The sequence below is a fragment of the Exophiala bonariae genome (assembly GCF_035927105.1).
Source record: "Exophiala bonariae strain CCFEE 5792 chromosome Unknown scaffold_2, whole genome shotgun sequence".
Classification (NCBI taxonomy): domain Eukaryota; kingdom Fungi; phylum Ascomycota; class Eurotiomycetes; order Chaetothyriales; family Herpotrichiellaceae; genus Exophiala; species Exophiala bonariae.
In genome coordinates this window covers 244,561-271,996 of record NW_027042477.1, presented here as the reverse complement: position 1 = coordinate 271,996, position 27,436 = coordinate 244,561, and the positions used below count along the sequence as shown (strand labels likewise).

The 27,436-nt window shown below is 49.9% G+C and overlaps 9 protein-coding genes across 9 annotated transcripts; 6 read left to right on the top strand and 3 right to left on the bottom strand.

The window, feature by feature from the left end:
- Positions 1 to 386: 386 nt before the first annotated feature.
- On the top strand, positions 387 to 3,944 carry LTR84_004605 (uncharacterized protein; the record flags this gene model as incomplete). The annotated part of the gene is made up of 2 exons (XM_064848180.1): positions 387 to 543; positions 601 to 3,944. The coding sequence occupies 2 exons, from the start codon at positions 387 to 389 to the stop codon at positions 3,942 to 3,944; spliced, it is 3,501 nt and encodes a 1,166-aa protein (XP_064710804.1).
- A 695-nt stretch (positions 3,945 to 4,639) lies between these two features.
- On the top strand, positions 4,640 to 6,022 carry LTR84_004604 (uncharacterized protein; the record flags this gene model as incomplete). Its single annotated transcript, XM_064848179.1, has 1 exon — positions 4,640 to 6,022. The coding sequence occupies one exon, from the start codon at positions 4,640 to 4,642 to the stop codon at positions 6,020 to 6,022; it is 1,383 nt and encodes a 460-aa protein (XP_064710803.1).
- Positions 6,023 to 8,304: 2,282 nt separating this feature from the next.
- LTR84_004603 (uncharacterized protein) lies at positions 8,305 to 10,623 on the bottom strand (the record flags this gene model as incomplete). Its single annotated transcript, XM_064848178.1, has 3 exons — positions 8,305 to 9,996; positions 10,049 to 10,506; positions 10,557 to 10,623. The coding sequence occupies 3 exons, from the start codon at positions 10,621 to 10,623 to the stop codon at positions 8,305 to 8,307; spliced, it is 2,217 nt and encodes a 738-aa protein (XP_064710802.1).
- Positions 10,624 to 11,242: 619 nt separating this feature from the next.
- On the top strand, positions 11,243 to 13,261 carry LTR84_004602 (uncharacterized protein; the record flags this gene model as incomplete). The annotated part of the gene is made up of 1 exon (XM_064848177.1): positions 11,243 to 13,261. The coding sequence occupies one exon, from the start codon at positions 11,243 to 11,245 to the stop codon at positions 13,259 to 13,261; it is 2,019 nt and encodes a 672-aa protein (XP_064710801.1).
- A 162-nt stretch (positions 13,262 to 13,423) lies between these two features.
- Positions 13,424 to 15,603, bottom strand: LTR84_004601 (uncharacterized protein; the record flags this gene model as incomplete). Its single annotated transcript, XM_064848176.1, has 2 exons — positions 13,424 to 15,216; positions 15,270 to 15,603. 2 exons carry the CDS (start codon positions 15,601 to 15,603, stop codon positions 13,424 to 13,426), a joined length of 2,127 nt encoding a protein of 708 aa, XP_064710800.1.
- Positions 15,604 to 16,722: 1,119 nt separating this feature from the next.
- On the top strand, positions 16,723 to 18,183 carry LTR84_004600 (uncharacterized protein; the record flags this gene model as incomplete). Its single annotated transcript, XM_064848175.1, has 1 exon — positions 16,723 to 18,183. One exon carries the CDS (start codon positions 16,723 to 16,725, stop codon positions 18,181 to 18,183), a length of 1,461 nt encoding a protein of 486 aa, XP_064710799.1.
- A 1,060-nt stretch (positions 18,184 to 19,243) lies between these two features.
- On the top strand, positions 19,244 to 20,755 carry LTR84_004599 (uncharacterized protein; the record flags this gene model as incomplete). The annotated part of the gene is made up of 1 exon (XM_064848174.1): positions 19,244 to 20,755. The coding sequence occupies one exon, from the start codon at positions 19,244 to 19,246 to the stop codon at positions 20,753 to 20,755; it is 1,512 nt and encodes a 503-aa protein (XP_064710798.1).
- A 656-nt stretch (positions 20,756 to 21,411) lies between these two features.
- LTR84_004598 (uncharacterized protein) lies at positions 21,412 to 21,809 on the top strand (the record flags this gene model as incomplete). Its single annotated transcript, XM_064848173.1, has 2 exons — positions 21,412 to 21,545; positions 21,620 to 21,809. The coding sequence occupies 2 exons, from the start codon at positions 21,412 to 21,414 to the stop codon at positions 21,807 to 21,809; spliced, it is 324 nt and encodes a 107-aa protein (XP_064710797.1).
- A 206-nt stretch (positions 21,810 to 22,015) lies between these two features.
- Positions 22,016 to 26,740, bottom strand: LTR84_004597 (uncharacterized protein; the record flags this gene model as incomplete). The annotated part of the gene is made up of 8 exons (XM_064848172.1): positions 22,016 to 23,615; positions 23,755 to 23,827; positions 23,880 to 24,099; positions 24,148 to 24,225; positions 25,039 to 25,317; positions 25,380 to 25,911; positions 25,965 to 26,466; positions 26,515 to 26,740. The coding sequence occupies 8 exons, from the start codon at positions 26,738 to 26,740 to the stop codon at positions 22,016 to 22,018; spliced, it is 3,510 nt and encodes a 1,169-aa protein (XP_064710796.1).
- Positions 26,741 to 27,436: the final 696 nt, after the last annotated feature.

The following is a 27,436-nucleotide window of genomic DNA, read 5'->3' as shown; positions in this document are numbered from 1 at the left end:
GCAATCGGACTTTATCGTTCAAGTTCAACTTCATTGCACGTGCTCGCTGTCATTGGGTTGTTGTCGTGCACTGGCTCTCTACAGTTCCCACCTCCCCCGGACTCTCATATCTTTTTCTATCAATCGTTATTCTCCTCGCTTAACATCTCTCTCACTTCATCGTCGAGCCTACCGTTCATGCAGCACCTAGGTCTCTGATGTCGTGCGCGGTTGAGCTTGCAACATCAGCTGTTGCGGCGTCTCCGAGCCACTCCCACTCCCACCATTACTGAGAGTGTCAAGTTCTACATCTCTACCTCCAGCAGCATAGCACACACCTCAATTGTGGCAGACGACATAGTCCCACCTGTTTGCCCATCTTATGATTAGGTCGACTAGCCCTAAATATGCCTTCCACAAGCGGCACTCCTCTGAGAAGCCCTGGTCTCAATCCAGCTTCAGATTCTCAACCCACTCCCTTATTTAGGTCCATCACACAAGACGATAATGATTCCAGCTCAGAACGGGGAGGACGCGGTTCTTCCTCTGTGCGACGGGACTATGGTACGGCTTCACGGCTCTTTTGCTTCTTCCATGGAAATTAAACTGACTGTGCGACAGGAACACTCACCACTACCTCTGTCCCAGCTGGACATCGACCTCAGAGTGCTGCTGCTAATCCACCTGGCTCTCCTCCATCAAGACGAGACAATACCGATACCAGTACGGCCATACTATCCCCTCAGCCTTCAACGCGCGCAAAGCGACCAAGTACAATGAGAAGAATCTCGACTATGAGAAAGCAACTTCCCCACCGAGGTGAACAGTTTTCGGTCGATGACGATCCTACTGAGGTGGAGACCGATCGAATTCCCCTGCCTCCAACAACACCTACTCAGCAGTCATTTTCGACCAGCCGACACCAGTCTACAGTCCGTCGGCGGACTCAAGCCGTAGCTACCTTGCCTCGTGTTGATTCGGCTGAGGAAGAGGCCGAGCAGAGAACATTAGATGAACAAGAACCGGCTCAGATATCACAGGAAATCGAGGAGCAAGCATCGCCAGAAGAGATTGATGAGATCGAAGGCGACTTGGCTGACTCGGAGGATCCAGATCTGAGCGATGCGGAGAGCTTCACCTTGAAAGACCGGCAACTTGCCATCAATGAGACACACCCCTTCGGCATCAGAATATGGAAGCCTGCCCTCTATAAAAAGAATCGTTCGGTGGAGAAGACTGCCGAAGAAGATATTCACTCATCCCCCAGTCAGATCGTGAGCAATTGGCTCTGGGTATTCAATTGCCTATGGACCGTACTCTTCGGCTGGTGGTTGGCCCTTGCCGCTATAATCGGCGCCTTGGTCTGCTTTTTGTTCGCCTTTGACCCCAGTGCGGCCGCCTATGGGAGAGTCTTCTGGTCTCTTGGAGGCTATCTCTTCTGGCCCTTTGGCAAGTTCGTTAAGCTCGAGCAAGACGAAAATTATGCCGAAGAAGACGAGGGCGAGGGTCGAAGTATCAGTGAGTATGAGAGATGGCAGAGTGGAGATCTGGAGTATGGCCGTCTCATGTTTGGCCCCACCATCACACACACCGGTTCTATTGTTGGTCGACATAGGAATAGTATCGATTCTGCCAGCGAGACGGACAGTCTGCTTGCACGAAGTGGTCGAAGTGATCGACAGGACACTTCTACGAGTACCCGAAACAAACGACGTCTTTTCGGCCGTGGCCAATGGACCCTGGGAAGAGTCATCTTCTTCGTCTTCTTCTATTTCAATGTGGCGCCTCTGATGCTTCTCGTCTCGATGATCTGTTGGTTTATGGTCTTCTGGATACCCATGGGACGCGTTACCCTGATCTTGTTCTATCACCTACGCAAGCGACCGCTCTCCCTGACCTTCCATCGCGATGTCTCATACGCCCGGAGCTCTGCAAAGCCATCGTCAATCATAATCTGCACGTATCGTGCGGTTGGGACGAAATACTGGAAGTACACTATTGACGGAACCAATATCTTTTTGATCAACTTCCTCGCTGTCGTGGTCTTCGTCATACTGGACTACTTCGTACTGGACATCGCATTAGGATTGCACATTTGGCTCACTAGCCCGGCCTTGATGTTCACATTGGCCTTGATCTCCATCATTCCCCTAGCATACTTTATTGGTCAGGCAGTGGCATCTATCTCGGCTCAGTCATCCATGGGTATGGGAGCCGCGGTGAATGCCTTCTTCTCCACTATTGTGGAAGTCTATCTCTACTGCATTGCCTTGAATGAAGGCAAGGGGCGACTGGTAGAAGGTAGCATTATTGGCAGTATTTTCGCTGGCATCTTGCTGTTACCCGGGCTTTCCATGTGCTTCGGTGCTATCAAGCGTAAAACTCAACGATTCAATGTCAAGTCTGCCGCGGCAACATCGACTATGCTATTGTTTGCTGTCATTGCAGCTTTCGGACCAACTCTATTCTACAAGATCTACGGCAGCCACGAATTGATCTGCAAAACCTGCTCAGCAGCTGACATGGGAAGCCCGCGAGACTGCAGACAGTGCTACTTCCGACAAGTGCCTGCCGTGACCGATGATTTCTTCACCAAGGCAGTGCGACCCTACTGTTGGTTTGCCGCTGTATTGTTGTTCTCTTCCTACATTATCGGCCTTCTGTTCACACTTCGAACACATGCTGCAATTATCTGGACCACAGAGGCCGACGAAAAGAAGCCGCAGGTCGCACAGCATATTGCTGAAGTGAGCCCGATGGATACTCGACATCATAGTGCAGGGAACTCCCAGCTCCTCCCTATTCCCAACGGATCGTATGTGCCACGTGCGGCTATAAGAGAGTCACAGTTGTACAAGAGGATACTGGGCCACTCTTTGAGATCGACTGGGCTTGCGGAAGATGGTGACTTTGCAGCCGAGCCAGAAGCAGCTCCCATTTCCAAGGCCGATGCGCAAGTCGAGGCCATTGACCATCAGGCGAAGGCGGATTTGCCCTTCATGGTACCACCTAAATCAAGCCATGGATCTGAACGCCTTCGCAGTCCCGTCCTGCGCCCAGTGGTTCCTGGCTTGTCAGAAGAGGACAACAATAACCTTGTTCGGCAAGTCGCAGAAATTGCCGCTACTGCCGCCACGGTCGCTGCTAGAGACGCTGTCAATCACCCTAGGTCGACCTCATATCAAGTGACTCACTCCTACAAATCAGATACACTGAAGTCCAACCGTCCTACAGCGACGCGACATAGTACGGTCGCGGATGCTGCTGCTGCTGCGAATGCGGCTACGGAATTTGCGGTTCACGGTACTACTGAAGGAGGTGGTCACGATGCACCAAATTGGTCACGTACAAAGTCCTCAGTAATATTGTTGACTGCCACGGTAGCTTACGCAATTGTGGCCGAGGTTCTCGTGGAAACAGTGGATGTTGTGCTCACGTCTGTTGATATTGATGAGAAATTCCTGGGAATTACATTATTCGCCTTGGTTCCCAATACAACAGAGTTCCTCAATGCCATCTCATTTGCTATGAACGGTAACATTGCATTGAGCATGGAAATCGGATCAGCATATGCCTTGCAAGTTTGCTTGCTTCAGATTCCAGCATTAGTCTTGTTTTCAGCGGTTCATGGAAGCTATATCGATCCGACTGACTTGATCGATCATACTTTCAACCTCATTTTCCCTCAATGGGATATGGTGACTGTGATCCTCTGTGTGTTCTTGCTCAGCTACATGTCAGGAGAAGGCAAGAGCAACTACTTCAAAGGAAGTATTTTAGTACTCACGTACTTGGTGGTGTTGATGGGATTCTACTACAGTGGGTTTACTACTCTTATGATGGGTGGTGACCCCCATGATACACTTGCGATCATGTCGAGTATGGCGTTTCAACACCAACAGATGCAAGCAGCAGCAGGAGGAGGAGTTGGTATGGGAGTAAAGCCGAATGGAAGGGAGCTGTAAAGGTTAGGAGTCTTGCTGGTCTATACATTATCTGCATTTACAACAGCATGGGTGATTGGGGTTGGCCTGAAGAATGCAGCATGGCGTTTTTGAGGCATCGTATGAACAGGGCTGGCATAGGACTGAGCGGTAGGCGTCGGTGGTATACCGCTTTTGTTGAACACCCACCCAAGGCATCTCATACTTCATACCTACATTAATACCACGACATCATTACAGCAATGCACCCGTACTTTGAGGTACTTTATGCTCGTCTAGTCCCAGTTGACCACGTGTCTCGCTGTCCATTTCTTTTATATTTCTGTTGACGAAGGATTTACCAACATAATCCCACGGAAAGGGGGATCTCCCAAGGGGACTGAAGTTGGGGGATCAATCTGGAGCGGTGAGACTAACCCGAGACGGACTAGTGTCTCAACTATTGAGACTCCAAGCCAAACAAGCAGTCACCAGCCAGACGCCGTCATCAGGATTCATCAGGGATCAGTCCATTGCTGGTATGCTTTCAACCACCTGACTTGGCCTCGCCTGATCTGTTCTCTCTCAACCGGCCTCTTTCCTTTTTATCATCTTCATCCTTTTGTATCCCATTCTCGTCTCCTTCGGACATTCTCTAGAGAGAAGATATCACTTGGTTTATTCTCCCCTATTCAGATTACCCCTGTACCCACTACGACATCGACCATTGCTGAGATATGTATATCGAAGACGATTACTTGGATAATTCACCACCCCTACCAGTATCATTGCTCGACTTATTATCAAACTCACTTGTTCTCGACCACATTGTTCCATATTTGCCACTGTCTAGCATCTTTGCTCTTGTCAGGTCTTCCCGCGTCTTCCGCGACCTATTGTTGAAGACTCCCTCAGTATTCCGCTCTGTCGACCTATCCAAATGCAGTGGAGCCTATGTTCCCCCAGATCTACTGACTGGGATCGACTCCGGTGGTCATTCGTGGCGTGCCGAACGTATTGACGAAAACCTGACGGAAGATGAGTTCTATGCGGGTCCACTCCGAGGGGTCTTTTGGAATCTGCGTCGAATGCATGTTCTGCAGAGTGTTCAGATTCTCATTCTCGACAACTTGGCTTCGGTGACGAGCGACTTGATCAGTGACATCGTCTTCACCCCAGAATACAACATTCGAATTCTCAGCATTCGACGATGTGGGAACGTCAATCAAGCCAAATTGCAACAGCTTCTTCGCCATTTGTGTCGACCCAGCCGTCCTGAAGGTACTCCACGACTGCAAGGACTGTACTACTTTTCGCAGCCTGCCTCCACGGGCAATCATTTGCTCAATGATACAACGGCTTCTTCAGGAGTCACATTCTTAGATGGTGCACAACTCGGAACCATTCCCTGCGCGAAACCCCTTTCGAACTCTGCGATCACAGATCCGTGGTATTCTCCGACAGGCAAAGTCATAGATAAAGGTTTCGGAAAACGGTCTAGCTGGGAAGAAACCTTGCAGGCATGCTATGGAGTTATCAGCTTTGATGCCGTTCTATGTACCCATATGCATACTGACATGGCGCCTGTGCTTCATGCTGCATCACAGGACTATCTTCAGGAGCACAAGGCCGGAATTGCTCCCATGGCCACGATATCCTTAGGTCCTGATGGATGTGCTGGTTGTGGTCGCCACCCGCAGGGTGCACCGGTCTGGGGTGAAAGTGATATCTCCGAATTCCCACTTCTCTGGCCACCTCCAACCAATGCCAAACTCATTGATGCCGTGCGACCGCCACCTCGATTTTCAGAAAATGGCAAGCAACTCAAACAACGACTGATCGTCGCTTGCTCCTGGTGTCTTACTAATCGTCATTGTGAAAGTTGTCACCGCTGGTGGTGCGCCGATTGTTACAATCCGAAAAAATCCAAGAAATGGAGCGACATGGAGAGATTAAGCACTCTAGGATTATCGTATCTTCCGTCCTTGGATGAACTCAGGAATGGAGCTGGTAACGATGATTACGAAGAACATATCAAGGTATTTAATGGTCTCTGCGTTCAAAATTGCCTCGTTGCCGAATACATGGCCGGAGCCGGCGAAGGCGGTATGTGGGGATGAAACGGCCGAAAAGAGATCAAAGATGACCTCAAACAACAAAAAGTCTCCGAACAAGTTGCTACCAGCAATTCAGGAAAAGAAGGAATATGCAGTCTCCACAAAGCCGTCATCGACCGAGCAAAAGCTGAAAAACATTCTTGCCCTACCACGGAGAATGATTCATTCAAGAGACACCATTTTTCCTATACTATATTCCTAACCAACCGCAAGGCGAAACATCAAGGCTGACACGTAGCGTCTCTCTTTCCCACGATATAGAACCACCACCGACTCAAACTCCTCCCGGGCCAAGCAGCAGTGACACGCGACTGCTTCGAATGCGGCCGAGTGTGCAGCGAATGCGCACCTTTGTCGACGCGAATCTGCAAACGGTGCAAGAGCAGCTACTGTGTCATCCACAACACCGGCTGCGACGAGAAAACCGTATGTTCTACCTGCTATCACCGCTTCTGCTATGGGGAGCGGTCCTTGCGAAAGAGAGGAAGGCTGATGATGGTCGATTTGATCTAGTGTGACTGGTGTATGTTTCGCGGCGGACGAAGAACTAGGGACCTTTATTGATTGATTTTTGATTGCGTGTTTTTAGGTTGCAAAGTTGGGTGATTGGGGGAGCGTTGTTTATGCTTTGCTTTGCTGTGCTCTTCGAGGATTGGATAACTTGTTGGAGGGTGGGTGGTTGGTCTTGTTGGTCCTGAGGACTTCGGTGAAGAAAGGCTCGGTTTGGGTTCTCCGATTCTCCGTCAGCAAGATTACTTGCACTCAGGAGAAGTGATTTCGAAGCTGAACCTTCATCGAATCACCAGGACGATCTATTTACCGCGCCCACCACATACGGCTTCCAGCCTCTTACAAGAGCACAGTGCAACCTCCTTCGTCATTCGCTTGCTTACAACTGACGACTTCTTCGATACGAATGCGAACAGCATCCGCCAACTGGAACGAAACCCGGTTAAACCTTTCCCCCGACTGCGACGCTCACTTCGAGCCCCCAACTCGCTGGGGATGAACAACTTTCACGACTCTCCACTCAAAATATCTCTCGACTCTATCAGATCTCTAGCAATGGTTGGTAATCGACCGTACTTACTATTATTCGCCGGCCCAGACGCGTCTAAGTCACTCCAACAGCCACGTGTTCGACCGATCCCTTCAATATACATTTTTAGCCACCAGTGTTCGTCGACCTTCACCTTCTACCGGAAGATCAACCACTCTAACCACAGTTCTTCATTTTCTCCGCTAGTTTCCTTTCATATTGCGCTGGCGCTGGCAGGCAGTAGGGTTCTGCTAGGTGTGGGGGGCTTTTCGTTACGTCAGCTTCGCCTTGGGACCTATAGTGACTGGGATGAGAGCGGTACGGATAGTATGGGTATCAATCCGGTCTTGATTGAATTGGCGTTTAGGGCATATTATATGGCTATGGATATGGCTATTAACCCTTCTAAACAGCCACCACCTTGCTTAGAAGTAATTACTCAACCAAGCTCGTGCACAATGAGACCTCATTCCTCTCCTCTCCAGAACCAAGGTCCAACAACATCCCCCTTGCCAGCGAAGCTCACCTCCGTCAAGATCACCCACCCACCCATCCCAATCCCCGTGTGATCGTATGTCCTTCGTAGTCCAACGACACCCCGACTACCCGACACCGATCACGCGAATCGATAGCGCACGCCACGTGGCTTTCACATGTTCGTTCCGTTTGGTATACACAAAATGACTTTGATCGTGCCAGAGGCTCGGAGGCATATTGAGTCCCGAAGCGACTGGTAGTAGATAAGGTCGACAATAGCTAAATGCACGGCAGGGCAATACTAATTAATGACGACAAAGACCTAGATGCCGAGTATGGGGACATATTGCCTACCTAGATACGCTTTTGTGAGAGGAACGCCTCGCCTAGGTTTCGGCATTTCTGATCAAAAAAACCCTGTTTCCTGCTGTGTTGTTCGTGATCATGTCATGTATCGTGGACGCTATTCATTTCATTGATCCCAGGGCTTGTTTTGATTTAAATAAGATATGAAAATACCTGCTCATAAATACCTCGTTATTTCTGATTCGTTGCATTCATATATCGTGTCGCTGATAGAATATCTCAACTTGAGCGCTAACTAGAACTTCGTACATTTCCACCCACCCGAAATGCAGCGCCCAAACACTTGGACATGGGATGCATCGCATAGTATTCTTTAGAGCTCGAGACAACTGCTTTGCCATAGAAGAGGTCGAAAGCACATGTTTCAATTCCCTCACTTCGTTCTCTTGTGGAGACCAGCCCACTACTGCTTCTTCTTCTCGGCCTTCCCACCCAGCTCCATCAAGTCAATCATGCCCAGGCCAACCTGTTCAGTCTCACGCCAGGTGCGCTGGCGATTCCAGAATTTCGAAGCCGGAGTAGTATCTCTCAGACTATCTCTCCTAGCATCATCCTCGAGACTCTGCCTGGTAATGCTAGCGAAAGAATTGTCACCGGAGTCGTTGGAAAGAAGAGGACTGTTGGGGGCAGTGGTGAGCGGTTTGATGGCGTGAGCTAGCCCTGCGTCTTCTAGGTATTTCTTGCGCACCATGAGACGTTCGCTACGTTCTTTGCGCAGGGCTGCGGAGTCGAGTTTGCTAATCGCTGTTCGCACCAGAAGTCTCACGACAAGGAAGATATGCTCAGACAGGAAGACGCTTAAAAGTAGTGCCCAGAGTTTGATTGCGTGAGGCTTGCCATCTGGTCCGTCACCACCGTTGAACATGTAGACCAGTGCGGCCGAGGTGAGACTACCTAGCCATGCGAGGAAGACGAGGCTGTCGAGCCAGGGGCCAATGGAGTCTGCACGAGCGGGATTGGGTCGGCGACATTCCACCGTCAGTTTGAAAGTGTCTCCGCGAAGCTCGACCCAGTTGTTGATGAAGTAGGAGACCGGTGTCAATGGCCAGATGACGGAGAAGAGCGACAGATAGCCGAATTGCATACACATTTCTCGTAGATCAGATGTGACATCATATTCTGGCAGTGCAGCCTCTTCGCGGACTCTGGTCAGGAATTCCTTCTCCTCAGGTGGGTCGTTGGATGAAATAGAGGGAGCCACACCTCCCTGTTTTTCGGCACGGGACTCTTGTATTTCCTTGAACTTTTTAGTGCCCTTTTGCGTGATGACTGGCATCAGTGTTTCCAGAGCAAAATTGACAATCTGTGCCGTGACAGCGAAATAGATCATTTGATTGCGCAGACGATTTGGATTGATGGTGAAGGAGGCTGGGTCTGGGGTCTGGAGTTGTTTCTCGTTCTCAGCAAAAGGTTTGACTGTTAGTCCGAAGATGTCGAGATAAGGAACGAGTATTGAAGCAAAAGGGACGTATACAAATGAGGTCAAAAGGATAGCCGTGTATGATGTGATAAAATTGATAACGAAGACTTTCGAGATCATAGCCTTGTCATGTGATTCTTGCGTTTCATAGTTCTCGAAGTTGGTTAATCTTTCGGCGAATTGGGTCAGGAAGTTACTGATGGTTGGAATCGCTAAGGTGAGGATGATCGTTGGGAGGAAGACGAGAACAGATTTGAATGGACCACTGTAAACCTCGGAGATGAAGATCTCAATGGCGTAGCATGTGCAAATAACCGCCCCAAGTGCAACGACGCAGAGAGCTGCTAGGGGGATCTGAAGGAGTTGCCTTTGGAGACGTTTTTTCGAGGGGAAGAAAGACACCTTCTCGCCAGTGACAGGATCGGTGATTGTCTTCTCGGGGACAAATTCCTTTCTCTTGTCTTCGATAGCAGAAACGTTTTTCACATTCCATCGAATGGCCAATTCTTGTTCCTGTCTTTTCCAGTATTCGACAAAAACAACACACCATAATCCGTTGACGATTGCGTATACTGGAGAGAAGTTTCCTAACAACACCCAACAGGAGAAGCCAAAGGCAGCCGGGAAAATCATGAAGGAGAAGTAGGATTGGAGAAAGGCATAATAATAGCCAATCTAGACGAGATATTAGTACCATGATCGAGGTTTGGTAGAAAAGAAAGCTCACCTTTTCGCCGACAGTATTCCGGACCTCGTCTAGATCTTCTGGACTTAGGAAAGTCTTTCGAGAGAATTCGGTCAACCATTTCTTGTTCTTGACATGGTCATGAAGAGGGAAGATAGCCTCGACGTTCTTCCAGTCCCCGTATTTAGGTGTGATACCGGCACCACCTTCTTCAGTTGGGCAAGATATCATGTGATGAATCTGGCGATAGCGCTCAGCGTCGGTCAGGGGTTCGGCAGCCAGTGTCTCTGCAGGGCTGGAGGTTGGTTGTATCTGACGGACGCCATATAGCCAATCCTTTATTCTTGATCTGTATACCACCTGTGCGAATACATTTTCGTCGGCCGCCTTGACAAAAACCAGTAGAGAGGTTTCGTCTCCTCGACGGACCTCAGTTGTTAAGCCGATCTCGGTGAGGGCACGGATGAGCTTCTTGAATTGTTGGATGCCTTGTTCCTTGTCTGAAGTGGTCAGTGCTGCCCTGTATAATATATGGAGGAAGACAATTTACCAGCAGGGAGTCGATAGCTAATGACATAGTCAACCTCAAGGTTGGTCTGCAAGACCTTTGCAGCCATTATCGGAGGAGGATGGGGATGTGAAATTGGTCACCTTGGGAAAAGCGTGTCCAAGAGAAGTGGCCACGTCCGATGAATTCAAGGAGAAGGACAGAATACTATACTCCTGGCATCAAGACCATGAAAGTGGGCAATAATCCGAATTTGGGGTGACACGCAGCTGGAAAGTTGTATGAATGACGATCTCCTGGGAGTCTCGCACTCGACGTCATCAAGCGAAACACGAAGGCACATGTTAGTGATCGACGTCTCGTTAACCGTCCAATGAAGTGATGGATAGAGAGACTAGTCCGAGATAGCTGTGTGCTCACGTGGATAACATCACGTGCATTTCGCCGGAAGGCGGTGAATCAAAACAACCCACCGACCGAAATAAACCCGGCAGAATAAGCTCCGACTTTCTTCGTTTCACCGTCATTTTTATGACTCTTCTGCCCACCTCATAGATACGTACGCACACTGGCACTGGTTGACCATCCCACCTGCCAATATGCCGGAAAAGAATACCTAGATTCTACCCAAGTATTTGCCATGTTTTCAGTGCTTCCTCCCTCTTTTTGCAATGCTTTTTGTGTCAAGTAGTTTGCTCTTGCGACTTGAAGTTTCCGAAAAATGAAATATGAGCCACTCCGCTCTGACCTTGTCTGCAACTGCAGTCAAGGGCCATTGCTCAAATTCAACCCACCATAACATAGCTGCAGATGCTCTAAGGTCATACCTCAATTCCAGTAATCCGGTCTCGACAAGCAGGAGATCATACTCTTCTCAATCTTCTCCTCATACCAAAGATGAGCAGAAGAACTCGATCCGGCGAGATGGCTGGTTCGCATACAGTGAAAAGCAGAGAATGGCAAATAAAGAATTCTTCACCAATCTGCTGTCCTCCGCAGCTACAAAAAGAGATGCCAAAGCTTACATTTCCCGTCTAAAGACCCCCGAGAGACCTCAGCCTCCCTTGACACCATCATCTTCGTCCACTACCCAACCGCTCAGAGCCGCCAAGCCGCAGACGCAGGTCAACCTGGGTAATCTGTTTACACGTGGACGGGCAGTTGAATCCAGTCCTATCTTTACCCAAGACTGGAATGCCGAGGAACAAGCTTTGGAGGAGGAAGAGACACTACACGTTGCCTTGGTCAAGCTGAACGGAGTGAGTGTTATGTCAGACTCACTCTTGAGTGGAATCTCCAGGACCCTGGCTTCCTTATCTCGTCTAAGTATGGCACCATGCGTTGTATTGGAGGAAGACCATCAAACCAAAGGCAAGGCCTACAGTGAAAAGCTTCGAACAGCTGCAGACCGCTTGGTAGCAGCCATTGATAATGCAGGAGAGTTAGGAGCCAGACGAGTCGACAATGCGCTGAGCCTTGCCGCCGATGGCCGTCCACGAGTCTTTGTTCGAAAGCTTCTCACTCGTCCATTGCGTAGAGGTAGGATTCCCGTGATCTTACCTGTCGCCTACTCTGAGGAACAACAATGTGCCATCAACATCACCGCTGACCAAGCACTCTTGGCTTTGACCAGGGAGCTCTCCAGTGAGACTATCCTGAGGCGACCAAACAATACCCCGGAAGTACCTCCCCAGGAATCACAGACTACCTGGAAACCTATTTCCGTGGACAGGATCATCGTTGTCGACGAAACAGGCTCCATTCCAAGTCCTAAATCACTCGATCAGAAACACGTCTTCGTCAATCTCGCACAAGAATATTCTCCGTTACAGGAAGAACTACGCAGCTCCACAGACATTAACGTTTCGCTGAAGCACGCTACGAATCTGAAAATGTTTCGTGACGCACTGCAGATGCTACCGCATTCATCCTCAGGACTGTTGACTACCCCATCCGCCGCCGCCAACACGAGCAGCAAGCAAACAGACTCACAACCCGCGGGCGTTGGCGTTGGAACTCGTCGTCAGAAGAACCCTCTGATCCACAATCTTCTAACCGACAAACCTGCCTACTCATCTTCCCTTCCCAGTGGCCGCCTCATCCACGACGCGCAATCCTCCCCCACCACGGACTCCACATTTGTGAAGCGAGGCATGCCCCTAATTCTCCTCCCGAATCCAGACGCCCAAATATGGACCGCAGCTAGTACACCGCGCCTGAAACTCACAGATCCACGCATCGACCTCGATCGGTTGGTCCACCTAATCGACGACTCCTTCAACCGCACCCTCGATGTAGAAGCCTACCTCCGCCGAGTGAACAACCGCATTGCCGGTGTCATCATCGCCGGCGCCTACGAAGGCGGCGCAATTCTAACATGGGAGACCCCACCACACTCCAACATTCGTGACACCGATACAGCACGCCTGGTACCCTACCTCGACAAGTTCGCAGTACTGAAGAAATCCCAAGGAGCCGGCGGCGTCGCAGACATTGTGTTCAATGCAATGGTGCGCACGTGCTTCCCGAACGGCGTATGTTGGCGCAGTCGTAAAGACAATCCTGTGAACAAATGGTATTTTGAACGGTCGCGGGGGACGTGGAAGATTCCTGATACGAATTGGACGATGTTCTGGACGACTCCGGATTTGTTAGCGTCCGAAAAGGAGCAAGTCTTTTCCGATTATGAAAGTGTTTGTCGCAACGTGCAGCCGACTTGGGCGGATGGGAAGAAGATCTTGGATTAACTTTGGGGGAGCAACATATGGCAGTAGACATTCTTATGTTATAGAGGTCAATGAGTAACCAGATCTGGTCGTAAAACACTGTGGGGTATCTAAGCTAGGATTATAAAATGATAGTCTATAAAGCAAGAAATAAGAAAAAGCGACGTAAGTCTACACCAATGTTCAGACAACATTCTTCTCAATAACAGGACCCATATCCGACATGCCAATCGACGCGTTATCACGCGGAGTAGCCTGTCTCAGATGCTGTCCGGGGCCGCTCGCGGTCCTGGTGTGGGGCACTGCCATCGGCGCCTTCTTCTTCAGCGTTCTAACATTTCCGCCTAGCACCGCGAGCAGGAAGACGCCCTCGAGAATCTCCGCGCCTGAGCCTGTGCTGTGCGCTTCTGCCTCTGCGTCGGCATCGACGCCGCGGGCGTGGCGCGCACACGTGCCGTCTTCGCTCGGGGCCGCTGCGCCGGCGACTCCTTCTTCGCCGTCTTTGGCTGCGTCGCTGCTGCTGCTGCTGCTCTTCTTGGAGATCCACACGTTGCCTAGCGCCGTGCTGGCGAGGAGGGTCAGGGCGAGGATGGGGAGGATGGAGATGAAGCTCCACATTGTGGCGGTGGCGCCTTGAGCGCGGATGGCGGCTTGCTCGGCGGCGGGGAGCTGTGAAATACTGTCGAGCGAGGCCTGGCTGTGCAGATTGACGGTGCCGCTGTCGGAGCCGACCGAGCCGAAGACGTTGGCCATTTTGTTCTGGAACACCGAGCCCATGATCGTCAGGGCCAGGGTGCCGCCGAAGGGGAGTGCGAAGCGCAGCAGGCTGTATGCGGGCGCCAGTCGGTCGCGGAACATGCCTGCTAGGTGCAGGTTCGACGGCATGAAGCGCATGCCTGTGCCTGCGCCGGCGATGGCCATCATCACGTTGACCAGGACTTCGTTGCGGATCTTGATTGCATAGCAGAGGACCGCGATGCCGGTGGTTTCGATCACGGTGCCGAGGAAGAGTGGCCAGAAGGTCTGTCGCAGCCACACGTTGCAGACGAACATGGCGAAGTAGACGCCGACGCCGAGTCCGGGAACGTAGTACAGGAGTTGCGTGCCGGCTTTGGAGGCTTCGTATCCCTCGACCAGAGTGAAGTAGATGCCGATGAAGTAGAAGACAGAGTAAAGCGCGGCGCCCGTGCCAGCGGCAATGATGCAGATGAGTGAAAGATCTTTGGAGGATAGGATCGCGGATGGGATCGCGGGGACCGTCTTTGGAAATAGGCGGCTCAATAGTCGACCGGGGCCCAGAAGGTATTCCCACGTAATGAATAGGATGAGGAACACGCAACCAAGGACCAGAGGAGCAATGACAGCACTTGAGCTCCATGCATACGTCGATCCGCCCCAGGCAGTACCCAGGATGATCAGCCCGACTCCAAGGATGAATAGCGCACTGCCGCCGATATCAAGGGTGGCAAGACCTGATACCAAAGCCTGCACCCGAGTCTGATTGCCGGCTGGTCGCCAGACGGGCACTTTGCCAGGCACAAGGTCGTTGCGGATGATAAAGATCGACAGAAGGCTCATGACCGAGAGACCGGCATTGACGACGAAGCAATATCGCCAATTGGTGTTGGTCAGATAGCCGCCAATGACAGGGCCAACACTGTATCCCAAGCCGTTCATCAACTGAAAGATGCTCGTGTTCACTGCCTGTTCGCGCAGTGAGACTCTATCTGCCAAAATAATCATGATGACATTTTGGACTCCGGCAGTTCCAACACCTTGCAGGGCTCGACCGAGCAGTAGAACGCCCCAGTCGGGGGCAGCCGCACATAGGATACTTCCCAGAGCGAGCAGAGCCACGGCGGCTTGTATGCTGGCATAGCGGCCGAAGGTGTCTGCTAAGCTTCCAAAGATGGGGATGAATGCAGTTGATGTCAACGTGAATGCTGTCACAATCCAATTGAGCTGGTTGAATTTATCTTTTGGGGTGGTTAGTTAATTTTCAAAAGAAGAGCAGCATGTAAGAACTGACCAAAATGAGAGGCGATTTGAGGTAGTGCAGTTGCAACGATGGTCAAATCTAGACTCGCATCGAAGAATGCTGGTAGTAAACAGAAAAGTAGCTTCCATCTGTATTTCCGGGCCGCACTCTTTTCTTCCTTGCATTGTACACATTTGGCTTTCGGGGCCTTGGGAAGAGTACTGTTGTTTATTACAGTCACTTCTTGCCTCGTTTGAGCGTTGGTATTGTTAGGAAGGCTGTGGTCTGTGGTCTGTTCCTTGCTGGTACCAGCGGGAGCAAGGCTGTTCTTGGTAGCCTGTCTTTGCTGGTACTTTTTTCGAGCGAATCGATATGCGAGAATCATGATTGAAAAACAAGGACGTGAATAATGGGTTTTGAGGCGAGGGGGGAATCACCGTGGGATGGACGAAGAATACAACACGGTATGCACAGGGGATATCGAGACTTACTTATAATTGATCATTCCATGAGTGGTTGAATAGCGTTTCGTAGCATTTTCAGGACAGTTCGCAGAATGAACCAAATCAGATGAATTGCACGAAAGATTGACGATAACAAGGAGAGGCTGAGCGAAGCAAAAGATACCCCTGCAATTCGACTGGAATGGATCATCTTGGTTGGCCCATCGTACTCGGGTTGAAGCCAAACCCTCGCGAAAAGTCCTCGCGCAATGCACCAGAACAGGCATGGTGGCCCTTTGAAGATCGCTCACGGTCTTGAATGGCCACGAACACCATGCGTGTCCCACTCAGCTGCCCTCGGCCGGAGCATAGGTGCCTGAATTAGGTATCCATTGCCCGGGGAAGTTTGCTGCCTTTAACACGAGGTGCCATTGCTTCGCCCAGCTACCGCACAGACAAGGTACCATCCACGCGATAGCAACCTTCTCCATGGATTTCGTCATTGAGCCATTTCACACAACTTGTCCTTGTTCATCGTCTCTGAATGGCAAGGCTGACTTGAAGACATCTTTCGATAAATGTGGGGTGGAGACGCAGTCGGTGGCTTGAAACACTGAGAGAATACTCTCTGAGCGATCCCTAACTGATCTCGACTCTTTACGCGTCACGTCTGTGGATGTCTAGCTAAATAGACAGCTAGAACTACTGGTACTGGCCTACATGTTCCGAGCCTTCTTTTGATACCTTTTCCCACGGTTCTCTGCAATGGCGATATCTCATGATCCGTACTCCAAACTGATGTATTCAGGACTCGCGAATACATGCGAAAACCACAGTCATTTGCCTGCAGCTTGTGTTGATTCATTCGCTAGACTGAAATACCTGCCCCAGCAAATACGAGCCGTCATGTGATATTCAATCTGCGACTCGATCAGAAATACGATGATAGCCAGCTGAAAACCCGAATCTTCAATGTCCGTCAACTTTAACTAGTCTCTCCATGTCGACATTTCTCGGTGCGTTGCACAGCTTGATCTCGATTTATCACGCAGTGCAAAACCATGAAATCCTTCAAGCCAAATTGTACTCTTCCACATGATAGCTATGGCTATGTTTCAGGCGTCGACATCCGGAGTACCCTAGATATTGTCTGGAGCTGCCTTGGAATCTTGTTGTTATGTACGTGGCAAATTCAGCATCTCAACGTGCCACGACAAATCAGCTCGACAACGGTTTCCGAAAGAGCTCGAAGATACCTCTATCAGACTTGTATAAAGGCCAAGTGGATGGTCATTACAGTTCTTGCGCCAGAGATCATTTCTGGTAAAGCATGTGCTGACTGGCTATCCGCCAAGGGCAATGTTCGAAAAATGAACGAATCCTCTTTTACTGAATTGGCTGAAGGCACAGTCCAATGGACCTACACACATTCCTTCTTTGCTGACATGGGAGGAATTGAGATTCACTTTCCGCCACGAACGACCCTGCACGTGGACCAGGATCCCAAGGAAGTCGGAAGCGCAGAACATGCGCCTTTTATCTCATTGGCAATGCGAGCCGCAAAGAAGGATCTACAAGAATTCTCTGTGAGGCAGGCTTTAGCGCCGTGGTCGTCAGGCTTAGTAGATTGGAGAGCAGATCCCGTCAACGAAAGGCTCGTTGTAGAGGCTTTGCAAAGCGCTACCGCCGCAGATTTAAAACTCAACCATCTTTATCGGGAATGGTTTGAGAACCTTGCAGTATTGCAAGGTAACATTTGGATTCTAGATGCCAATCAATTGCGACTCGCCCGCGAACAGGGAGTGATCAAGTGCCTCCCAAACATAAGAGAAGATGACCTCGGAGATCGAGACAAAAGCGATGCACTGATCAAGTTCTTGTCCGTACTACAGGTCTTGTGGCTGATAATCGAGTTGATCGTTCGCAAGTCCCAAGACTTAGGATCATCCCAGCTTGAAATAGTGACGGTCGCATATGCAGCGTGCTCAGCGGCAACTTACGCTCTGCTCCTTTACAAACCACAAGGTGTCCAACAACCTTTTGCTGTTGTAGCATCACGCTATCCAACACCATTGGAAATGATCAAGATTGCGGCAGAAGGGCCTTTCCCATATATCTACGGCCGTCAGGGTCACTGGATGCCAAACAATGCTTTTCATTATGTGGAGTTTTGGGTATACTTTCGTGGCTTTCTGGTTGGGAGCGTTCTCGGTGCGACAATATTTGGCTGCATACATTGCATTGCCTGGAACTTCACATTCCCGACACAAGTCGAAAGGTTGCTTTGGAGGATTGCCTCTGTTCTTACAGTGGCTGTGCCTTGGATCACGATGGCGGTGAACCCTTTCACAACGTCCTCTCGAATTGTAGACCGTATCTGGTGGGGGTTTCTCTTTTCTTCAGCCGGTGTCTACATTGTTGCAAGATTGTTCATCACAGTGGAAATATTCCGGACGCTGTACTTTCTCCCACCGAACGCTTACACCGCGACCTGGTCAATAAATTTCCCACAGTTTGGCTAATCAAGCACCAGCGGACGACGCTGGCCCTACTCGATAGTGAAATCAAAGGTTGAGATTCGAATTGGAGTAGAGCGAATAGCAGATAACTTGAATTTGAGATACAGGACCTATGAAGCAGTCGAACTTTCACCCTGTTGTTATCCGAGACCGCTGTTCGAGGTCGTTTGGTGCATAGCCTTGTCATCAGCCAAATGTGCGGTGCCTCGTTCTGTAGTGCGGATCAGCCATGCGGGCCCCGCACGTCAGCTTCAATCAAGCCTGCCAGCCGCGTTGGCATCATCGAGTCTTTCTCTCCTCCCAAAAACCATAGCCTGCAAGCTTTTCAGTGACACGACGGCGATTCAGACTCATTCGTCTTCTAAACTCTCCTTTCTGAGTCGTATCTCTAGTCCCGAACGCGTGCGAGTTCAGAAATGCTCCAGGGCTTATACTACGCGTTCTTGTTGATGTCCAATTGAGCGTCGGGCAGCTGTCACGGAAATCAGCTTCAGAGTCTATTGACAGCGCCAGACGGCGTCAAAGTCGGTGCACAGATCGTATTTCGAAATTATTCCAGAAGTGATGTCTTGTCATTACCTAGAGCAGCGCGTTTATCTGGATACGCTCATCTTCAAGCCCCCCACATAGCTGTTGCTTTCACAGAGCTCGACACGATCGGTCTGGAGCTGCTCAGGTACGTACCAATGAGGCGATGCTGGTCCAGGGCTTCGAGGTACTTCCCCTCCAGCTTGTTCAGCTTTGACACTCGAAGTACCACCCATACATGTTTGTGACGCTTGCTCAATTTACCATGACATGCTCGTGAATTCCACGGACACTCCCCTGCACCCATCCCCTATCGAGCTAAGATGAACTATTGAGCACAATTGAAAAACAATGGATTTCCCAATCTACTTTATCGATTGCGGTTATCATCCTACTCACAACAATCAACAATAACATTGATCAACATTGAGAGAGAAAGTGGAATCGCAATTCCAAAGCATCGAATCACAGTTCCGTGGTTCTATCTTGGTAGATCATGGACCAATCACACCAACCAGGCTTTTCCTTGTTTCCAATGCCGCCAACGCCGCCGACGAACAAGCAGCGAGGAACGAGGTTGTTGCGAGACCAACAGCAGATTGCGATGGAGAAGCTCCCAAGCCATCAATTCACAACATCGAGCCAGACACAACAAGCGACCCCAGCACAGCTACGACCTGCTCCACTGAAGCTTCGTAAGAGACGACCTGTAGAGCTCAATCATACTCAACCAAGACCAACCCTTAGAGTGACCAATCCGGACCCTCAATCAGCAGACAATTCGGTTCCGTGTTCACCCACTCAAGGTTATCACGAGGTTGATCTCACGCGCACAGCTTTAGCTCGCACGGTGGTCGTGCCGCCCACTCCGGTGTGCTCACCAACTATAGGGAACGAATTGCAATACTCATGGCCAGCAATCACAGTCGAGCAAGAGGGGCAACCTCCGGTCATTGCCGACATCAAGCCTCAGTTCAAGAGACGATCACATCGGGCTAGCCAGTGGATGGGCCCAAATGGTAATGTTGATCGGAAGAAATTGTCAGTGTACTTGAACAAGGTGTTGGATTCGTCCTTTGAAGTGATCGATACTCCAGATCGTGACGACTTGCTCAGTTCGCCTCTTTTGCTGAGTCCTTATCTGGACAATTCGGACCTGTGGAGTAGGCATGGCGATGATGAACAATATGCCAAACGCCCTGCAGAACAGGTTCAACCTTCCAAGCACTTTCTCCTTGCCAGTGAACTAGAGGAGGCTCGGTTTCAGCAACCACGGCAAGTCCGTCGTCGATGTGCATGCCCTCCAGGCGTGGCATTGTGTCGAAGCTGTTCCTCTCAAGAATTCGAACAATTCCGACACCGACAGGTCGAGCATAAACCCAACACAAGCGTCAGCTCCACGAAATGCATCCTCTCTGTACCCAGGGCACGATTCCGAGGAACTCTTCCAGATGTGGAGGAACCAGAATCTCCCTCAGAGGCATCATCACCACCCGGCCTGATGTACGATTCCGAAGAAAGTGAAGAGTCAGACTGGTCTTCTCCAAGCTCAGCCACCGTTGTGAGTAGTCCTGCTCCATCAGTGCAGGTTACTCCAACACCAGCACCACGCTCAAGCGCTGTGCCCCGGCCGAATGCAGTGTCGAGACCCAGTGTCCCCTCCTTCTCGCTCCCATTCACTCACGGCCGACAAATCACCCCTCGGATCGTACGCGATAGTACTGGTTGTACATCAGGAGATCCGTTCTGCTCGTCGCCAGCCTCTACGGTTCCGACCCTGGCAAGCATATCCACCATCTCTACCTTCACATTCGACTTCGCCACTGAGGATGACAATACCGAATATGATCCATTCGAGTATGGTAGTGAAACGAGCGAGATCAGAACATACGAGCCTATTCAGAAAGCCAAACCTGTTCTGGTCCATTGCCGTGGCCCCTCACCACAGTCGATCAAATATGGACATGCCTTCAGCCAAAGATCGAACGGGAGTCCGCGTTCGTACCAACTCTCGGAAGATAGTGGACGTTCACCATATTATAACTGAAAGAACCTGAGTCTCTGGGAGAAACCGGTGCTATTCATCTACTTAGCTGAGGATATGGTATGTAGGATGGTGTTTGCGGTTTTAGGGAGTTTAGTCGGCTCATGTATATATATGTACATCGCATTCATGATACTGTAAGCCCATGTATAAACAAATGTTCATAGATATGACAATAGAGGTCTAAAAGAAATGCTTCAAACGTCCGGCTCCTACCTAGGCATGTTGATGATATTCCTAGATTCTCTCACGATCCATCCCCAGTAGATATTACCAGTAACCTGAAGGATATTCCTGCCGAATCGCGGAGGTGACGGCTCAGTCCGCCACCAATCGACTCATTCCGCCAACGACTTCCAGCCACTCGGAAATGAAGCCCGGTCGCTTAGCCACAATGAAGCGGATGTTCAATATCTGATGCATATGATGTAACTACATCTTCCCCATGACGCGAACATTCCGCCAACGTCAGTTCAATGTCAACCCGGAACTTATCCTGAAATGATGAAATGCTACGTAGTCGTAGGTAGGTAGGTGTTCAGATAGATATAGATACTAACAATCTTAATCATCCCTCTGTAAACACCCACCCGTCCTCCAGCTACCAACCATATCACCAATTAGTAGCCAGCAATCCATATATACCTCAAAAACAAAACATGCAATCAACACTCTACCGCCGCGCCCTCCCACGCCTACCACGAGCCTCAACATCAACGCGGGTGCGCCTCACCACGACACCGAAACGCAACTACGCAGCGCCAGCCGAAGAATTCACTAACAGATGGCCACTGTGCGTGTCCAGGAAGATCCCCGCCCCCCCCTTCTCTCCCCACAATTCTCTCTCGCTAACCACCGTGCTTACAGCATGGTAGCCGGCGCCCTAGTGTTTTCCGTCCCAGTATACTACATCATGCACAGCGACAAGCCGTCCGCCTCGGAACAGGCGGCGATCAAGGAGAAACGTAGGAAGCATGGCACGGAGGATGAACACCGAGATCCCAGGGATAGTCCCGTCAAGACTTTGGAGCAGAAGCGCGCGAGGGATGGTCAGTAGGTCTAGTGAAGAAGGCTTGGTCTTATGGAAGATTCTGCCTCTTTTGTCCCCTTTTTGTCTTTTAAAATACGTGGGAAAGGGAAAAGGGTTCAAAGGAGATCCAAAAAGTGGTGGGTTGTACATATCAATATGCATATCTGCGGTGTTTGAGAAGGAAGGCACCGCCTGAGCTGGTCGTCATGTCTTAGCTGGTCGGCTTGTGATTATCATATCAAAACGGCCAACATAGCAATGCTTGCAAAGACCAAACTCATCATGTTCGGTATTCGCAAGTGATTTCCTCCGTTTCCACCAGCAGCTGACGTTGGGCTTGCACTCGCACCTCCGCCACCACTCCCACTCTCAGTCCCGTTTGCTTCAGCCGTCCCACCACTTGTCCTGTTCGCCAAGTCTGGGAACAGCTTGGACGAGTAATCATCCATAACAATGTAATTCTGTATCACCGCACTGCCGTCGATCACACTCTCCAGCTGTTCATCTGTACAAGTCCCAATGGGGTAATAAGTGTAGCACACAGGCGGATCACTTTCCGGGGCGACATTCTTGACGGACCATGTATCCGCGAGACCCGTCGTCTTATAGCTCTGGTTCCCGGCTGTGTCGACCGTGCCGTCAGCCATATCGCGATTGAATGTCGCTCGCATGAAGAGCTCGTACGATGTCTCGGCTTGATATGCTGGGACTTCATGGCCGGCGTTGAAGACACGCGAGAAGCTGAAGTTGCCGAACTGTCGGACGAGGCCACCGACGTAGCTCGAGTTCGTGGTGATGTTGGCATACCCGGCAGATGCAAAATCCTGGGAGTGAGAGTACTTCACAGCTAGCGAGACCGCTTCGCCACCGATCCAGTTGCACGCATAGTCTCGGTCGCCGTAGACGAGGGCGACTTTGATGCCGTCTTCGATCAGAGATGATAGATCCTCGAGATAGCCTCCCCGAGCGTAGTCGCCCGTCAGCTGAAACCCGTAGTAGGGGGCATTGCCTCCGGGATTCGTGTAGTTCACGGGCACACCCAAGGCTTGTTGGACGTGTGGTTGGTTGAGCCAGCCGATATAGTAGTTTGGAGGGAATGGATCAGGATCAATGGCGGCGATGTCGTAGTAGTTGCGACCAGAGTACTCGCTGTACGGTGCTTCCATGGCCGAAGCTGCATCACTTGCTGCTACACATGCTTCATTGACCGTTACATTGTTGCCTTGGTTCTCAGGATCGCTTTCCGACGCAAGTCGCCGACATGTCTCGATCAACTCTCGAACCCCTCCAGGCTTGTCGAAAGAAGCCAGGGAAGCCTCATAGACGGTTCGATTGATCGCTTCGATTCCATATGTGTTGTTGTACGCCATGTGAGGATAACTAGGTTCTTGAGTAAGCAGATCGACACAGCCATTGATTATCCCCAAAGTGTCAAGGTGGATTGGATACGTTTCACCTGCATCGGTCCAGGTCTTGTTGGCGATCTTTTCATTCTGCTCTTGGAAAAATGCCGTAAAAGCAGGTCCGTACCTCCCACCATAGGATTCCGTCCAGATGCTGACACGATTGTCATTAGGTTTATACTCGGGGAAATTCTGGAACCAGACTTGTGAGAAGTGCCAGAGAGCTCGGGCAGCGTTCGTTGTACCATTGGAGCTCGAATTGATCAGTTGACTTGGGAAGGTGCCGACCAGGAATGTGGTATTCTGCTCAGGAACTCCACCTGAGAAATCCTCAATGATAACATCGCCCGATGGATCCAATAAATCTTGTGTGCCGTTGCTCAGAACATCGTAGCCGAGACCAACTTGATCTGGTTGATCAATATACAACCTGACAGGTCATGTTAGCCCGGGACCTTTCCTAACTCCGACATGAATAATCAACTGCTCCTGGATACTTGGAACAAAAGAATAAACTGAATAGGGGAGATCATATCCATAATTCCTCGGATTGCGTTTGAAAGACCTACATGTTGACTTCATTATTCCAAGACCATGGGTTAAGAGTAGTCGTATTAGAGTCATAATTAACGTTGCAGGGTCCTGATATCCAAATGTTAATGGCGTTCTGCACAATCGAGCTTGGAAGACTTGCCATTTTCTTGTAGCAATCCGATCATCGAGGAACTACCTGGACCACCATTCATCCAGATCGAAAGCGGAGCATTCTCAGGGTCTTTTCTTGACTCGAAGAACCAAAAGAAAGTGTTAATAGTGTAGTTTTGAAAGACACCCAAGTCGTCGACGACGCCCGGAGGGAGGTGGACATAGCCGGCGTACGATCGTACTCCTGGTGTTGTCTCACATAGTCCCGGCTAAAGATGTTCAACATTGGCAACTAGCGATGCTCGTACTTCACATACCTCTTTATAGGAGACGTAGACTCCGTCTTGGATTTGGGATTTCACCACTGTGACATTTTGCGGTTCTGCTGGGAAGTACTGGGCAATCACAGAGGCAATGAGAGAGCCCCCGGTGATAAAGAAATGATCCGCATATTGAAGTTATGATGGCTCGTGTGCAACACAAAAGAAATCGGCAGTATGAAGAGATCGAAGAGCTTTCATTATTCAGACTTACCACAAGTCATCTTATCATTCAAGCGATCCTCCGTCCAGGGTCTTGAACGCTAGTCCCAGGGTAAGGCTACTGCAGTGGTTAGTCTTCACGATGCTCACGATTGTGACGAAGCACATCACTGATTCCTTCTGCGAATTTAGGGCATCCTACCTTGCCCCACACAGCATGCATGTTTACCGGTCTCTCTCAAATCTCCATCGCTCTTCCTCAGAAATTGATCAAAGAAACTGTATCATCCTCGCTTGGCTGGTATTTTGTCCGACTACCAGAGCCGAGTATGAAGCTTACCGTGCTCTTATCAATCACGAGACATCAATGCATGCTAACGGATGCCTCGGTAAATACAGCAGAATATGGAGCAAAAACGGATGAAGCAAGAAAGGAAGGTTGCATTCGCCAGGAAGCTTAGGAGCAAGGCTTATCATTGTCTTGCATGTTTAAACCTGACCACTTTGCAGCTTAAAATCAGCTAGTGCGACTGAGGTTAGATCAGTCTTGGCTAGTTTATTGTGTTTACCGCGATGGTCCTTCGAAGTTCTTCTACGATTGTTGTCTCTGTTCCAATCGCGCCTCAATCACATCATCTACTCAGCAGCTTCATTGAACAAAGACTTTGAGAGCTGGTTTCTGTTTCAAACTCAGATTGTTCCTCTCGCAACCTGGCGTCTCCTCACACTCTGCTTTCTGGGATTTTTCGCCGCAAATAACTCATCCAGTTCTTCTAAGCTGCGACCTCTGGTTTCGACAAAGAAGAAATATATGACGATAACTCCAAAGGCATCCCAAATGATGTATAAGATGTAGAACTTGTAGCCACTGTTGGCGATAGCCACTGGAGGCACATAGGTGTTGAGTACCTTAACAGCGTTGTTCATAAAATTGAGATATGCCAATCCTTTGGCACGAGTCGAAAATGCCAGCACCTCAGACGGGTACAGTGATTGCATGGGTGTCTTTTTCGTACGCGTGTGTGAGCTAAAAATGCCAAATCTGGTTACGAAATGAGTTCACTTACCCAAGCGAAGGCAAAGACAACTAGGAAGACGTATAAGAACGCGACTCCTGTTGCGCCGACAGCTGGTTTGCCAGCTTGATTGGCAGTACATGCAGTTATGACTGCCACTGATGCCGACATTCCAGCAGAAGACGCCATTAACACCTTCCGGCGTCCGAGCTTCTCGACAAACCGAAGTCCACAGAGAGCGGCAATCATCATGATAGGTGTTTGCAGAGCATTCAGCAGAAGTTGAGTCTGGACGCTGGTTATACCGGCAGTCTTGGCCATCAAAGGGAAGTAGTAGCTGGTGGGTGGCAGATCGAGTTCTCCAAACCAAGCAATGCAGGTCACTAAGAATGTCCGATACCTGGCGGATCTGCTGTTGAATAGCTCTCTGAAATCCCAGAACCTCTTGTCCGAACCATCCATTTTGATGACTTCCATCATCTCCTCAAGCTCAACTTTGACTACGATTGAATCGGGATTGCCGTCTCCGTGGTATTTAACCAAGATATCGCTAGCTTCTTCCAACCGATCGTGGGCTAGAAGCCTATAGCATGTCAGTCATAACGGCACCATCTCCTTTGGGAACCATTGACTTGCCATCTCGGACTTTCAGGGATCATCCAAACACAACAGAGGATTGCCAATGAAGGTGTAGCCTGTACAGCTAAAGGAACCCGCCAAACAAACGAAGATGAAGTCTTGCAAAAGTACAAACCGTATTCCAACCAAGTCGAAATAATGGTTCCCAAGAAGAAGCAGGCTTGATATCCGCCGGTGAGCTGACCTCGATATTTCGGATACGCGATTTCGACAACATAACTAGGACCGGCCGTCTGTACGATAACAGCACCTATGCCCAGGACGAATCTTCCAGCCTCAAGTGCCGACAAATTCTGGGCAGCAGTTTGTGCCACTGCTCCGATCACACAGATCACGGATCCGATGGCCATTCCTGCTCTGCGACCGTATTTGTCTGAACATGGACCCGCAACGAAGGAGCCCGCTACATTGCCGATGACATACAATGCTGCTACTAGGCCTTGGTTGTTCTTATTGATGCCAAAGTAGTCTACGAAGCCTGGCATTGCTGAAAGCCCTCCTAGTCGCAAAGTCAGTGTAAGTATATTGGACGGCGATCTCAAGATACCAAAAGTGTTGGCATCGAAGCCATTCGTTGCACAGCAGAGATATGCCACGAATATGCAGGCATATAATTTGATAAAGCTTTTTCGCAGTGCTTTCGGGTTTTCTTGGGCCAATGCTTCCTCCATTCGAGATACGATGATTCCATGGTTCTCTTCGAATGTTCCTGCTCGATCGTGATGTTTGTCGACATCTTCGAAGTGGTTGATACCGGTGACCTTAGTATCCATGTTTGCAGAGATGAATGGCTATTTTCGAAGGCCAGAAATATATGGGCGCCAGACCTCGAGATCTGTAACCTATGTTATAGTTGAAATACTATCGCATCAAAGGTATGCACGATGCATAGCCTAATGCTTCGCGTGCTATGGACTTAGCCTTTGTGTCATTAACACCAACCCAATCTGACTGGGATTGCTATAGCTTTTTCTCCTCACACAGACTTGGGGCCCCCCGCGAATTGGTGGAGAATCCTTGCGTAAGGCAGTTCGCAAGTGTGCTGCTAACAAATTCGAAATCAACAAGACCAATCAACCGACCCCTGGATGCCATACCGGATAAGTCGGCATAGTACAGCATCAACTGATGCAGTCAAGTGCTGGTATTGACATCTCAGAGCCATGCCCTTACAAGATGTGCAAACCAAGTAGTGGACTCTAAAGCGCATAACAATCATTTGTTGGGGTGTTTTAAATAGCCGCCGAACTCTCACGCATCAATCGACAAGGTCAAGCTCATTAGCTTGAGAACCAAGCATTACCAAGACATTACACAAGTTCTCGGAACACCTAGGACTAATCCTGGTGGGTTTAACATTGCTTCCACGCAATTCGAACAAGAAGAGAAATGGATAGATCAAACGGCATGGGACACGCTACAAGGTCCATGAACATACTTCCCGACAGTCTACAAAAACGTTTCGGCCA